The sequence below is a fragment of the Bos indicus genome, chromosome 26 (genome assembly GCF_029378745.1).
Source record: "Bos indicus isolate NIAB-ARS_2022 breed Sahiwal x Tharparkar chromosome 26, NIAB-ARS_B.indTharparkar_mat_pri_1.0, whole genome shotgun sequence".
NCBI classification, from domain to species: domain Eukaryota; kingdom Metazoa; phylum Chordata; class Mammalia; order Artiodactyla; family Bovidae; genus Bos; species Bos indicus.
This window is the reverse complement of record NC_091785.1, coordinates 8262782-8275516: the sequence shown is the minus strand read 5'-3', so window position 1 is coordinate 8275516 and position 12735 is coordinate 8262782. Positions and strand designations below refer to the sequence as shown.

General features: G+C 40.2%; 1 protein-coding gene across 2 annotated transcripts in view; it reads left to right on the top strand.

The window, feature by feature from the left end:
- The window catches only part of PRKG1 (protein kinase cGMP-dependent 1), a 1416234-nt gene that overhangs the window by 83868 nt on the left and 1319631 nt on the right, over positions 1-12735 (top strand). Inside the window, exon 1 of one of the 2 annotated variants that reach the window (XM_070781203.1) lies at positions 9639-10269. The exons of the other annotated variant lie outside the window; for it this stretch is intronic. Within the exon in view, the coding sequence (XP_070637304.1) occupies positions 9959-10269 (311 nt within the window). The 5' untranslated portion in view covers positions 9639-9958. Of the gene's footprint in view, positions 1-9638; positions 10270-12735 lie in introns of those variants that run through there. 2 annotated transcript variants of the gene reach the window in all.

Here is a 12735-nt window from a genome sequence, read left to right as displayed (position 1 = left end):
TGTGAACTGAATCAGGCTTCTATGTACAGTATAAATAAAATGTCAAGAGAATGCATAAAATAACTTTCAGAACAGTATGCTGAGAATTAGGAGATTTGGGTTTGAAACTCTGCCTCATTTAACTTTCTTACCCTTTAAATTTCCTGAAATTTGAAATTAGGATGTTGAAATACATAGTCTCTCTGGTATATCTTCACTCAAAATTCTGAGATATCTATTATTCATAAAGAAGAAGACTTTTGCTTCTTCTTTTAGAAGGTGAGGAGGGGTGGGGTATCAAACCATGGCAGATATTGTCATCAGTCCTTTGGTTTTTTGTATTTTGGGAGTGCCCGTGAGAGGGGCATAGAGTAACTAAGTTACCTAATGGGCCATGTGTGGAGATGCTGTTGTGATAGGCGACGGGGCTCTGTGATTGCTCATGGCTCTTTGTTGATCCTGATAGAGTGTTGGACCAGGGGGCGCTGCAAAGTGGAAACAGGCAATTTTCATCAAGGTCTCTATGTTCCTAACAGCAGTAATAACTTTAATGTTCCATAAATAAGTGTTTTGAGATTACCATGTCATTTTTCCACTTAAAATTAGTATTTAATATAGATGCTTTTCTAAGAAAGATCGATGATTAGAATTTTGACTCTCTTTTATTCTATGGAAAACTTAGATGAATTTTTCATGATAACTCCTTAAATTTGATCTTTGAGTAAAAACATTCTTACATATTGCAGTAACTCGAGACAGACTCTGATTTTTCTGTCTAATACCAACCAAAGTGTAAAGGTTCCTATTTTATATTTATTTATGTGGGGCATTAAAACCATATGATACTTAACATAGTGCTGTTGTGGCAAACTTATTTACTATATATAGGTGTTTGCACATTTGTCTGTTTAACTCTGAGCAACTAATTTTTAAAGTATACTTACCTACCAGGTTAAATATCTGCACTTTGAAAAGTGAATTAAAAAAAATCTAACCTGAACAAATTAGAAATTATTAAATGTTTTCTAGAAATACTCTTGTTTTTCAGTTGATAAGTCATGTTTGACTCTTTGCAAATTTGGAAAACTCAGCAATGGCCATGGGACTGGAAAAGGTAAGTTTTCATTCCAATCCCAAAGAAAGGCAATGCCAAAGAATGCTCAAACTACTGTACAATTGCACTCATCTCACATGCTAGTAAAGTGATACTCAAAATTCTCCAAGCCAGGCTTCAACAATACGTGAACCATGAACTTCCAGATGTTCAAACTGGTTTTAGAAAAGGCAGAGGAACCAGAGATCAAATTGCCAACATCCACTGGATCATCGAAAAAGCAAGAGAGTTCCAGAAAAAAACATCTATTTCTGCTTTATTGACTATGCCAAAGCCTTTGACTGTGTGGATCAGTGTAAACTGTGGAAAATTCTGAAAGAGATGGGAATACTAGACCACCTGACCTGCCTCTTGAGAAACCTATATGCAGGTCAGGAAGCAACAGTTAGAACTGGACATGGAACAACAGACTGGTTCCAAATAGGAAAAGGAGTACGTCAAGGCTGTATACTGTCACCCTGCGTATTTAACTTATATGCAGAGTACATCATGAGAAATGCTGGACTGGATGAAGCACAAGCTGGGATCAAGATTGCTGGGAGAAATATCAATAACCTCAGATATGCAGATGACACCACCCTTATGGCAAAAAGCGAAGAAGAACTAAAGAGCCTCTTGATGAAAATGAAAGAGGAGAGTGAAAAAGTTGGCTTAAAGCTCAACATTCAGAAAACGAAGATCATGGCATCCGGTCCCATCACTTTATGGCAAATAGATGGGGAAACAATGGAAACAGTGACAGACTTTATATTTTTGGGCTCCAAAATCACTGCAGATGGTGACTGCAGCCATGAAATGAAAAGACGCTTGCTCCTTGGAAGAAAAGTTATAACCAACCTAGACAGCATATTAAAAGCAGAGACATTACTTTGCCAATAAAAGTCCATCTAGTCAAGGCTATGGTTTTTACAGTAGTCATGTATGGATGTAAGAGTTGGACTATAAAGAAAGATGAACACTGAAAAATTGATGCTTTTGAACTGTGGTGTTGGAGAAGACTCTTGAGAGTACCTTGGCCTGCAAAGAGATCCAACCAGTCCATCCTAAAAGAAATCAATCCTGAATATTCATTGGAAGGACTGATGCTGAAGCTGAAACTCCAATACTTTGGCCACCTGATGCAAAGACCTGACTCATTTGAAAAGGCCCTGATGCTACGAAAGATTGAAGGTGGGAGGAGAAGGGGATGACAGAGTATGAGATGGTGGATGGCATCACCGACTCAATGGACATGAGTTTGAGTAAGGTCCTGGTGTTGGTGATGGACAGGGAGGCCTGGTATGCTGCAGTCCATGGGGTCGCAAAGAGTCGGACATGACTGAGCAACTGAACTGAACTGAAGTGAACCCCATAGACTACAGCATGCTAGGCTTCCCTGTCCTTCATTGTCTTCCAGAGTTTGCTCAAAATGATGTCCATTGAATCGGTGATGCCATCTAACCATCTTATCCTCTGCTGTCCTCCTCTCCTTCTGCCTTCAATCTTCCAGCATCAGAGTCTTTTTCAATGAGTCAGCTCTTAGTATCAGGTGGCCAAGGTACTGGAGCTTCAGCTTCAGCATCTGTCCTTCCAGTGAATATTCAGGGTTGATTTCCTTTAGGATCAACTGGTTTGATCTCCTTGCAGTCCAAGGGAGTCTCTTCAGCACCACAGTTGAAAAGCATCTAGAAATATACATTGGGCAAAGTGACTGATATTTTAACAGTTGGTTACAAACACATAGCATACTGTTTGCATCTCATGAACCCCAGCCTAAGGCTCTATCCTTGTTTCAAGGGTAATGCTTTTATAACTATCGTGTACCATATGTTGACCCTAGAATGACATCTATGTTTTTACCAGCCAACTACTTCATTTGCGTATCATTAGAGATGGATTTCTGGACTTCCATCTCATGATAATTATATAAAAATCAAATATCAAGAGTTTCTTTAATTTGAAGCTAGGTTATATTTACTTTTCCACTAAGTTCACAACAGTGAAGATTTCTATACGTTTCTCAACTATGTCTTTTTGCCTACAGCTTCCCCTCTCCTCCAAATCTCTGACATTCTCAGTTGTATTTTGCCATTTTTCTCTTGCTCAGTTCATTCAAGTTATTTACTGATAGAAAGCCAATTCACTGAAGCTTGTACTCTATTATCTTTCTTACATCTTCAGTACTTGCCCACGTTACTAATTTTAAGAAGTTCTCTAGAATTAAAGTGTTTTTTTTTGTTTGTTTGTTTTTTTGCTTTTACTTTAAATTTGGATTACAGAACAAGTGGGAGGGAAATGGCCAAGTTACATCAGTGGTTGAATGCTATTTAAAATAAAAGGAACAATAAAAAAATCATTGAGTCAGAGCTGTTCTCCTATAAGCCACATGCTGTCAAATAACGTTTTAAATACAAAATTACCTTTGCAAATATTTTTGAATACTTTGTGGGAAATGCTGATCATTGAGTTAGGAAATGATGTACATTTAATCTGCCAGAAAAATCACTACTGAAATGGAGCTGATAAACTGTAATTTATTAATCAGATACAGGGATGTTGCCTAGTCATGTGTATTTTCATTAGACTTAAATTTAGTAAACTATTTTGTGAATAAAGCCTTTTAAATTCCATTTTACACGTTAAAAACTTTTCCATTTATGAAGAAAACCACAGAAAACAGAATACTTTTCTTCTTAAAAAACTTTTATTTCTTCTGGTCTTTGGAGATGATCAGCTGAGTAAAGAGTAGAAAGAAATATTCTTGGTAAAGAGTACATGGATTTCCATGCACATTAGTTTAGGCTGAGGTCCAGTAATAACTTAGCATCATCTTATGCAGTGGAATATAAGAATTCATTTCAACTAATATTAAGTATGACACTAATTCGGTATTAAACTCTAAGCACATTAGCAAGTATGGTACAAGGCACTATGATTTTCCATGTCTCTGCAGTAAGTTTTTCATCATTAATGTTTTATGTTTTTTTTTTTCCCTTTTCCATGCACAACTTATCATTTGTGATACTGTGATTTAAGAACAGCCCTGCCATTAGAATTTTTATTTATATTCATTTAAATATGTATTCCTGATGACCAAATCTAGTCACCAAACACAATAATCATAATCAGATAATCCTATGAGTTAGTCAAATAGCAGGAACTTGAATTGTTATGCTTAGTCTCTAAGAATCCAATCTGTCTAAATTCTAGATTTTTATAAGAGCAAACCAAAAAGAAAGCCTTGAATCATTGTCTGACTTATCAAAGTAATTAAAATTCTATTGTCTGACTCATCTCCCCTTTACAGTCCAAAGACAATTCCTGTGGTGTATTATTATGCATTGAAATTGGATGATTGCTTTCCTAAAACATATTCACAGAAGGAAATGTGTAAGTGGGTTTGTAATGTGCTTAAAATAATGGGTATTATTATTACAGATCTTCCTTGGTTTTACTTTTCTATCAGTAACTTTGAATACAAAATATGAAAATATTTGTAAAATAGAGAGGCTTTGCAATCCTGAATTATACAGGATGATCACCTTCCTGGTTTGCCCAGGACCAAGGTGTAACTAGGACTTTAGTGTAAAAAGTAGGACAGTCCCAACCAATTTTAATATTAAAACAAGGGCAATCCCAGGTAAATGGGTACAAGTTGGTGACCATAAACCCAAGATGAAATGAGGCTGAAGTAAAGACAGTTTGGGGAAAAGGAACGTTTAAAAAATATTTTTCCTACTGTTTTAGAATTTTCCAAATTTCTTCTCTTCCCACGTCCCTAACTCCAAAGTCAGGCCAGTTAACGTTAATTAATATCTTATCACTCTGGTTCCAGAAGAAGGCATTACCAACCCTTGGAAGTCCTGCAGAACTCAGTGAAGGGCAGTGGGTAGGGGACTGAGCTCTGCACCAAATGGTCTGGATTTGATATTAGGTGAGTGATGAGATGGTTAGATAGCATCACTGACTATGAATTTGAGCAAACTCCAGGAGATAATGGAGGAAAGAGGAGCATGGTGTGCTATAGTTCATGGGGTAGCAGAGTTGGAAAGCGTAGAGAATGAACAACAACACAAAGTGAGTGGTTCTCTGCCTTGCTTTTCTCAAGTATAAAAGGAAATGATGTCCAACTCGTGAAGTTACATGAACAGTGCTTGTCATACATTAAGTGTTCCAGGAAATTAGTTATTTTTATTGTGGTCACGATTAAGATGAACATTGTAGAGCAAGCTAGTGTGTTTACCACTCTTAGTTACCTTAATATCTAGATTCTTCTGTAAGGGGCTGCTTACATGACCTATAAAGCTTAGTTATGTTTTTTTGTTTGTTTTTGGTTTTGTTTTTGCTGTTCAAGACACGTACATGAAATGACAGAAGGAAATTTCGATTTTCGGACTCTTGCAGGAAACATTTAGTTCAGTTTAGTTGCTCAGCTGATACTTTGCGACCCCGTGGACTGAAGCACGCCAGGCCACCATGTCCATAGCACCAGTGCAATGGGCAGCTGGATGACAAAATTATCACAGTTATTTTGAGACTAAATATGTTTGTAGTGTAGAATAATACATTCAAAAGAATATTTTTTTAATGGCCAGTATTACGAAAAAGCTGAATTACTGAAGGTCTCATTAAGTGATTCTGAGATCCCATTAAGTAAGGTGTGGTATTAGTTATTCTCAATCATGAGGGTTGGATGCAGAATTGAAGAGCATTAATATGCCATAGGTGGATCTGGCTACTGGAATTTTGCTTCTGTTAGAGCTATAACAAAGAGAGACTGCTGAAAAGTTACTATGGAATTCCAGTATATGAATTAAGTTCCTTCAAAATGGCATTGTTCTATGCTTTAGCATCTAACATTAAGACCTCATCCCAGCTAGGCAGTGGGAAAGCTGAATATACGAAGCTTCATTCTACCCCAAATTTGTGGTAGCCACTTCCAAATAGCAGAAAGTAGACTTGTGTGTGATCTGTGATATTATAACTTAGCCAATTAAGTTTATTATAAGACATATAGTACATATATCTGTTGAAATGAAACCATAAGACCTAGATTTTTTATGTAAAATTTATTTCCAGCATTTACCAAATGCAATGCAAAAGATGTTTAAGAAAATATTAGAATCACTCAAAAGGTAGAGATAGAAAACCAAGGTCCCTCAGTCAAGGACATCACTGTAATACTTAAAATATTTATTTTTACTTTTAAAATAGAAAAGCCTAGAATTCAGGGTTTTCATATATAAAGTATTTAAAGATAATTTTCTTACTCCTTGGAAGGAAAGTTATGACCAACCTAGACAGCATGTTGAAAAGCAGAGACATTACTTTGTCAACAAAGTTCCGTCTAGTCAAGGCTCTGGTTTTTCCAGTGGTCATGTATGGATGTGAGAGTTGGACTGTGAAGAAGGCTGAGCGCCGAAGAATTGATGCTTTTGAACTGTGGTGTTGGAGAAGACTCTTGAGAGTCCCTTGGACTGCAGGGAGATCCAACCAGTCCATCCTAAAGGAGATCAGTCCTGGGTGTTCATTGGAAGGACTGATGTTGAAGCTGAAATTCCAATACTTTGGCCACCTGATGCAAAGAGCTGACTCATTTGAAAAGACCCTGATGCTGGGAAAGATTGAGGGCAGGAGGAGAAGGGGATGACAGAGGATGAGATGGTTGGATGGCATCACCGACTCAATGGACATGGGTTTGGGTAGACTCCAGGAGCTGGTGATGGACAGTGGGGCCTGGCGGTTCATGGGGTTGCAAAGAGTCAGACACGACTGAGTGAACTGTACTGAACTGAACTGAAGGATAATTTTATTTTTTTCATTATATGCAGTAATGCAGCCAAATATAGTCTTATAACTTGAACATCTTTTAACTTACAATTTGTAAGTCAAATTGTAATAGTCACATCTTCTCAGATGTTTAATTTCTTTGCATTTATTACAACAGATTTCTGATTCTCACTATGGGGTTCATCAAGGAATACATTTTGTATCACAAGAATCCCATTTAAAATGAAAATGTAACATCCTCTAGTGGTACATAGATTATGGTAGATTAAATAGTGAAAAATATTTACATTAACAGTGGAAGAAATTTCATTTTTGTAAAAAAAAAACAACCGGATTTTTTTCCTGGTTTAAATGCAATTCTTTATGTTTTGGGGAAAATGCTTTAGTTTCTTTTATCCTTTTTATGTGTAGACAAGCTTTCTACAAATGAAGAAGAATCTTCTTTCTTTGTGCTGCTCAAAGACATTAAGTAACCCCATTTAAGCCTCAAATGAACCTTACAGCATAACCTTGCTTAGCAGTTGTCTAATAATGTCCCCTATACAATGTTCCTGGTATATTTTTAGACATTAAACTCTTGGGCTCCTAGACCCCTATAATAGATCTATAGGAAAGGAGTCTCATTAAGTTTTTGACATTTTCCCATGGAATTAAAGAATTCCCATAGGTTAAATAAGATAAGAATTTGGCCTTTTGCCTGGGAGAAGGAAAATGTCATGGAAGCTCTTTTAGAAAAGACTCAGCTATACAAAGCCAGAGCACTTCTGCTTGGTTTAGTTTTCATTAAAACAACAATAATTCAGAACTACTATTTGCTGCTCTCAGTATTTGTAAGTTATCCATGTTTGTTTGGGGGAAATCATTCACCTTGTACGATGCATTCTGAAATAAATGCACTTCTGAAAACATCCACATTGGAAAGCAGAACAATTTTGTCATATCATGTGTAGTGAGAGAATTAAATCCTAATCTGGGTAGAATGTTTAGGATTGTGTATCCTTTTTCATTTACACCTTAATTACAGACAAAATTAAATACACTTTAAATCAAAAAGCTTATTAAAGTGACACTAGCTAGCTGGTTCTGTTCTTTTCTTTCCTCCTTTTTTTCTCATTCGCCTCCCCATTTTCCTTTCTGCTCCTCTTAGAACAGGTTGTGTATTCAAAAGCAAAAAGTAAGCACTTTTTTTGAGACTGATATATATCCTTGTCTAAATTTAGATTCCAGTGAATAGTTCTGGATTGCAATTCAGAATCTTAATCTATCTTCTGTCTACTTTGTTTTATTTAGTGTTAAGGAATAGCCAAGTAGAACATCGAAGATTATAACATTGAGTTCTCAAGAATAGTAGTTAAAGGACTGCTAATAAAGATGCTAAAAATTTAAATGACTAGGTGAAGATTTAGGTAAATATGAGGAATTTAAGTGTTATGGAAGATTCTAAACATGATAGAAGAATTACCCTTGGACAGAAAGGATGCTATCTAAATTGTCATCATTTTAGGAAATACGGAGCAGGCAGGGATGGGGGCGGTGGGGGTGGGGCGGTACAGTGTACAGTATACCCCGACTCGTCTAGGGTCCCCCCTTTCCTTTAAGATTTTATCTCTTCTTCAAAGTTTGTGTCTTGCCATTCAAGGGGAAGGCTAGCGCCCTAACAGTTTGGTTATCAAGAAAGTAATATCATGTATGAAACGAGTTGCCAGTCCAGGTTCGATGCACGATACTGGATGCTTGGGGCTGGTGCACTGGGACGACCCAGAGGGATGGTATGGGGAGGGAAAAGGGAGGAGGGTTAAGGATGGGGTGCACATGTATACCTGTGGCGGATTCATTTCGATGTTTGGCAAAACTAATACAATATTGTAAAGTTTAAAAATAAAATAAAATTAAACTTAAAAAAAAAAAAAAGAAAGTAATTTTAAAGGTATGGTTCAATTTCAGAGTGAACTTTTTGGAATACCGCAGTGATTTTGACCTGCCCGCCTCCCGCCCCTGACACCCCTCTACAAATTCAGCAAGTGGAAGGAGGAAGGCCCTTGCATAAACTATTCCGCAAACACTGGTTAAGTGGGACGGACAGTGGGGGAAGCTGAGCAGCCTTCTAGGGCTCCGTCCCATCCCGTTCTGGCCTTTGCCCTAAAAAGAGTTCATGAAGCCGAGTTTAGAAGGAGTGGAAAGGGGACTCATTCGAAGCAGCTGGAAACGCTGGCGCGGGTTGGGGTGGGATCAAAAGCTCCCCCTCTCCCCCAAAGGCACCCGGGTGTGAGTGGAAACCCCTCCCCTGCACGGACTCGCTCCCCTCTCCGGAGAGGCAAGTTTGTTTTCAAGCGTTACCACCTGTGTGAGGCGCTCCCCGTGAGGAAGGCGGCGAGGCAGACGCGAGAGCTCAGCCACAGGCTGGGGATCCTTTCTCCGCGAGGCTGGCAGTCCAGACACCTCCAGAACTCAGAGCGCTTACGATGCAGAGTCCGCTCTGCCCTCGCTCGTCGCCGGGATTGTAGTCCCCACGTCCTCCAGCCCGGTAGGCTCCCGGGCGGCAGACGCCTCCCCAGTTTGCTCGGGGTCCCTCCGGTCCTCTCCCGCCCGCCTCCCCGCCCCCGAAGTAGTGCTCCCGCCTCGCTCCGCCCGCGCATCCCCTGGCGCGCCGAGAGGTTTATCAGGCTCCCCACACTCTCCGCCGGCTTCCTTCGGCGCCCGGCGCGAGTGACCCGGGCAGACCCGCCGCGGCCTCGGAGTCCCCCACCCCACCCCCACCTTACGAGTCCCTCTCCCGTTGCTCGGCCACCGCGCTCGCGTCTCTCTTCCCCGGCGCCCGCCACGGTTCAGGTGGAAGCCTGGCCCGACCTGCCGTTTGGCTTATCCCTGCTCTCAGCCTCCCAGTCAGCCCGGAGAAGTGGAATCTGCACTGAAACTCTCGGTGGCTGGAGCCGGCAGACTGGGCATGCTCAGAAGCCAAGCCTGGCTTTGGTCTCAAGTCGGAAGCTTTCGCACTCGGGAGGCAGCAGCGACTTTGGGGAAAGTTGATCGGAGAGGGGAGGAAGCCCCAAGACGCGGAGCAGCGGCAGGAAGGAGCCCCCGGCAGCCCGGAGGAGCATGGGCACCCTGCGGGATTTACAGTACGCGCTCCAGGAGAAGATCGAGGAGCTGAGGCAGCGGGATGCTCTCATCGACGAGCTGGAGCTGGAGTTGGATCAGAAGGACGAACTGATCCAGAAGCTGCAGAACGAGCTGGACAAGTACCGCTCGGTGATCCGGCCGGCCACCCAGCAGGCGCAGAAGCAGAGCGCGAGCACCTTGCAAGGCGAGCCGCGCACCAAGCGGCAGGCGATCTCCGCTGAGCCCACCGCCTTTGACATCCAGGATCTCAGCCATGTGACCCTGCCCTTCTACCCCAAGAGTCCACAGTAAGCAGGGGTTACGCTCCGGGTCCGTGTGGCACCCGGTCGGTGGGGAGCTGCGGGTCTCTGTATTGTCTGTCGGCTCCCGCCCCTCCCGCTTGCCTTGTTGATCCTCACCCTCAGAAATGTTTCATTTTAACCCGCACTTCTTGCGGGGCTGTGCACGTTTCTCAGACCAGACTCACTGCACCTACGTTGCCTCCCTGTCTTTGTTAGATGTCAAGCTATTTTTTTTTAAATATATATATATATATACGTTCATATAGGCCATCTACTGTACGTAGAGTTTGAATGCGCCCCAGATGTGTGACAGGTTGTGTATGTATGGGTGAGAGAATTGAAAGCCTCATCTCCCAAATGCCCTGGCAAACCTGCCCAACCGGAAAATCCTAACTGCAGGCTCCTCAGACTTGAAATGCGTCTGCTATCACCCTGACTTTCTATGCTTTTGTGGCTCTCCCGGATTTCTCTACATGCTAGCAGTTCTCGCTGGTACTCTTCAAACCTGATGTTCTGGCATCATTAAAGTGTCAAAAATAAGCAGATACACATATAAAAGGAAAGAGTTTTTGATTTCCAGAATTGGATGACATTTACAACCCACAAATGGAAACCTAGTCTGTTGATTTTTTAAAAATATTTTTTTCATAACATTTGAGGGAGAATATTGCTTATTTTCCTTAAGGACTTTATATAATGTTGCTAACCGGGTGCCTCTGTCTCCCCCGGAGGGTGACATGTTTCCCGGGGTCAGAGGAAGAGAAGTCCACTTACCTTTACTGACATCGTGGTCACATTATTTGCCTCACTCCTGGCTTCTGATGCAACCACTCTGGTATTGTCCTAGCATTATAAACAACTATGTAGTTCTGATGTCAGTGGGCTGCACAGCCTGGGTGGGAAAGTTGAATGGAACTCGTTACACACCACTCCACTTGGAGTTCTGATAGATAGTAAAGTGGCAGGAACATGACGTTAATACAGAGTAAGCACCCAGATGAATGGTATTTTAAGTTACTAATGACAGAATCGATAAACCAAGGGGTTTGTTACTCTATTCCAAACTACATCACACTGGCTGGATGACACATGTTACATAATAATACAGGGTCCCTGGGAGCCTTTCGCTTAATAAACACAAAGATTTAATATAAGGAGAAAGAGTATTAGACTGTTCCCATTTGTATTTATTGGATGGGGGGCGCAGATTGTGAGTATATACTAATTATAGTTTTGAAAACTTAGACTTGTTCCTCTCCTTGTTGGTTGCCATAGAGCATTCGCTGTTTCCTTATGCAGATTTAGCTTAAGGAGGAATTGGTATTCTGTGTGTGGGGAGAAAAGAAGACAATAAAGATACACATTTCTGAGATTCTAACCTCACAAGGTTGCCCTAATAGTTGAGTGGATTTGGATCTGCTTTAGAAACCTGAATGATCTGAATCCACTTCAGATGTCTCCGGTAAGTTAATTTGCAGAGCTGACATGCTTGCCTGTTTCAGCTAACGAGGTACATGGCCATCTCTCCAGGGCCAAGTTTTGCATAATGAAAAATATAACTCAAAGACAGTTCTCTGCGTCTTTCAGCACTCCATAGGATCTCATTTTAGTATCGGCAGGACTTTGGAGTAACTCAGAGCAAACTCTCCTTTCTTAAAAAGACCATTTTAATCAGTTTTATTTGAAGCATGATCAAGCCAGCTGATAACTCCAATGAAAACAATTTATCAGACAAGATCTAAAAGAATCTAAGCAGTGTAGTCTGAGCTGTATAATGTGGTAAAATTTTAGAAATCTCTTAGTGCATGACATACAGAACAACCAGATTTTTTTTTTTTAAAGTCCATGGTGGAAAATGAAATTAGCGTGGCAAATAATTCACAACATCCAGTTATGATCAACATTTTATCAGTTGAACCACACTGTGCGTTTGCATTCTGATCTTTATTTAATAACTTGTACTTTTAGGAAGTCAGCTATTAAGGTATCACCATGAGGGGTTTGGGGATTCTGAAGGATTTATATTGAAGAAAACCATAGAATGAATGTCTTCCAAACTTAAATAATTTTGGAAAAACATCTGTTCTTTTTTCACACTTACATAAAGAAAACTAGAATAAAATTGGCTTACGTGGTAGAGTGTACCTTTGGTAAGAGGAGAAGCATGTTGTCTGCAAAATGATTACACTTAGGTCATTTGAATGATCATACAAGGTAGTTCCGTGAAGAATTAGGAAAACTTAACCAAAGTGCAGGAGGCTTGTTTGAATTTCTGTTTATTTCACTATAAACAATTTGATTATACCAACTTACTGGCAACAAGTGTTTATATCTTTATATTTTATTTTTAGTACAGCCTAAATTTGGTCATCTTTTTAAAACTTGCAGATTTTTGAGAGTTTGAGTTAAAATGAAATCATCAAAATAGCCCAAAATTGATTGTAAATTCATGCTCATGTAGTTTTCTATTCC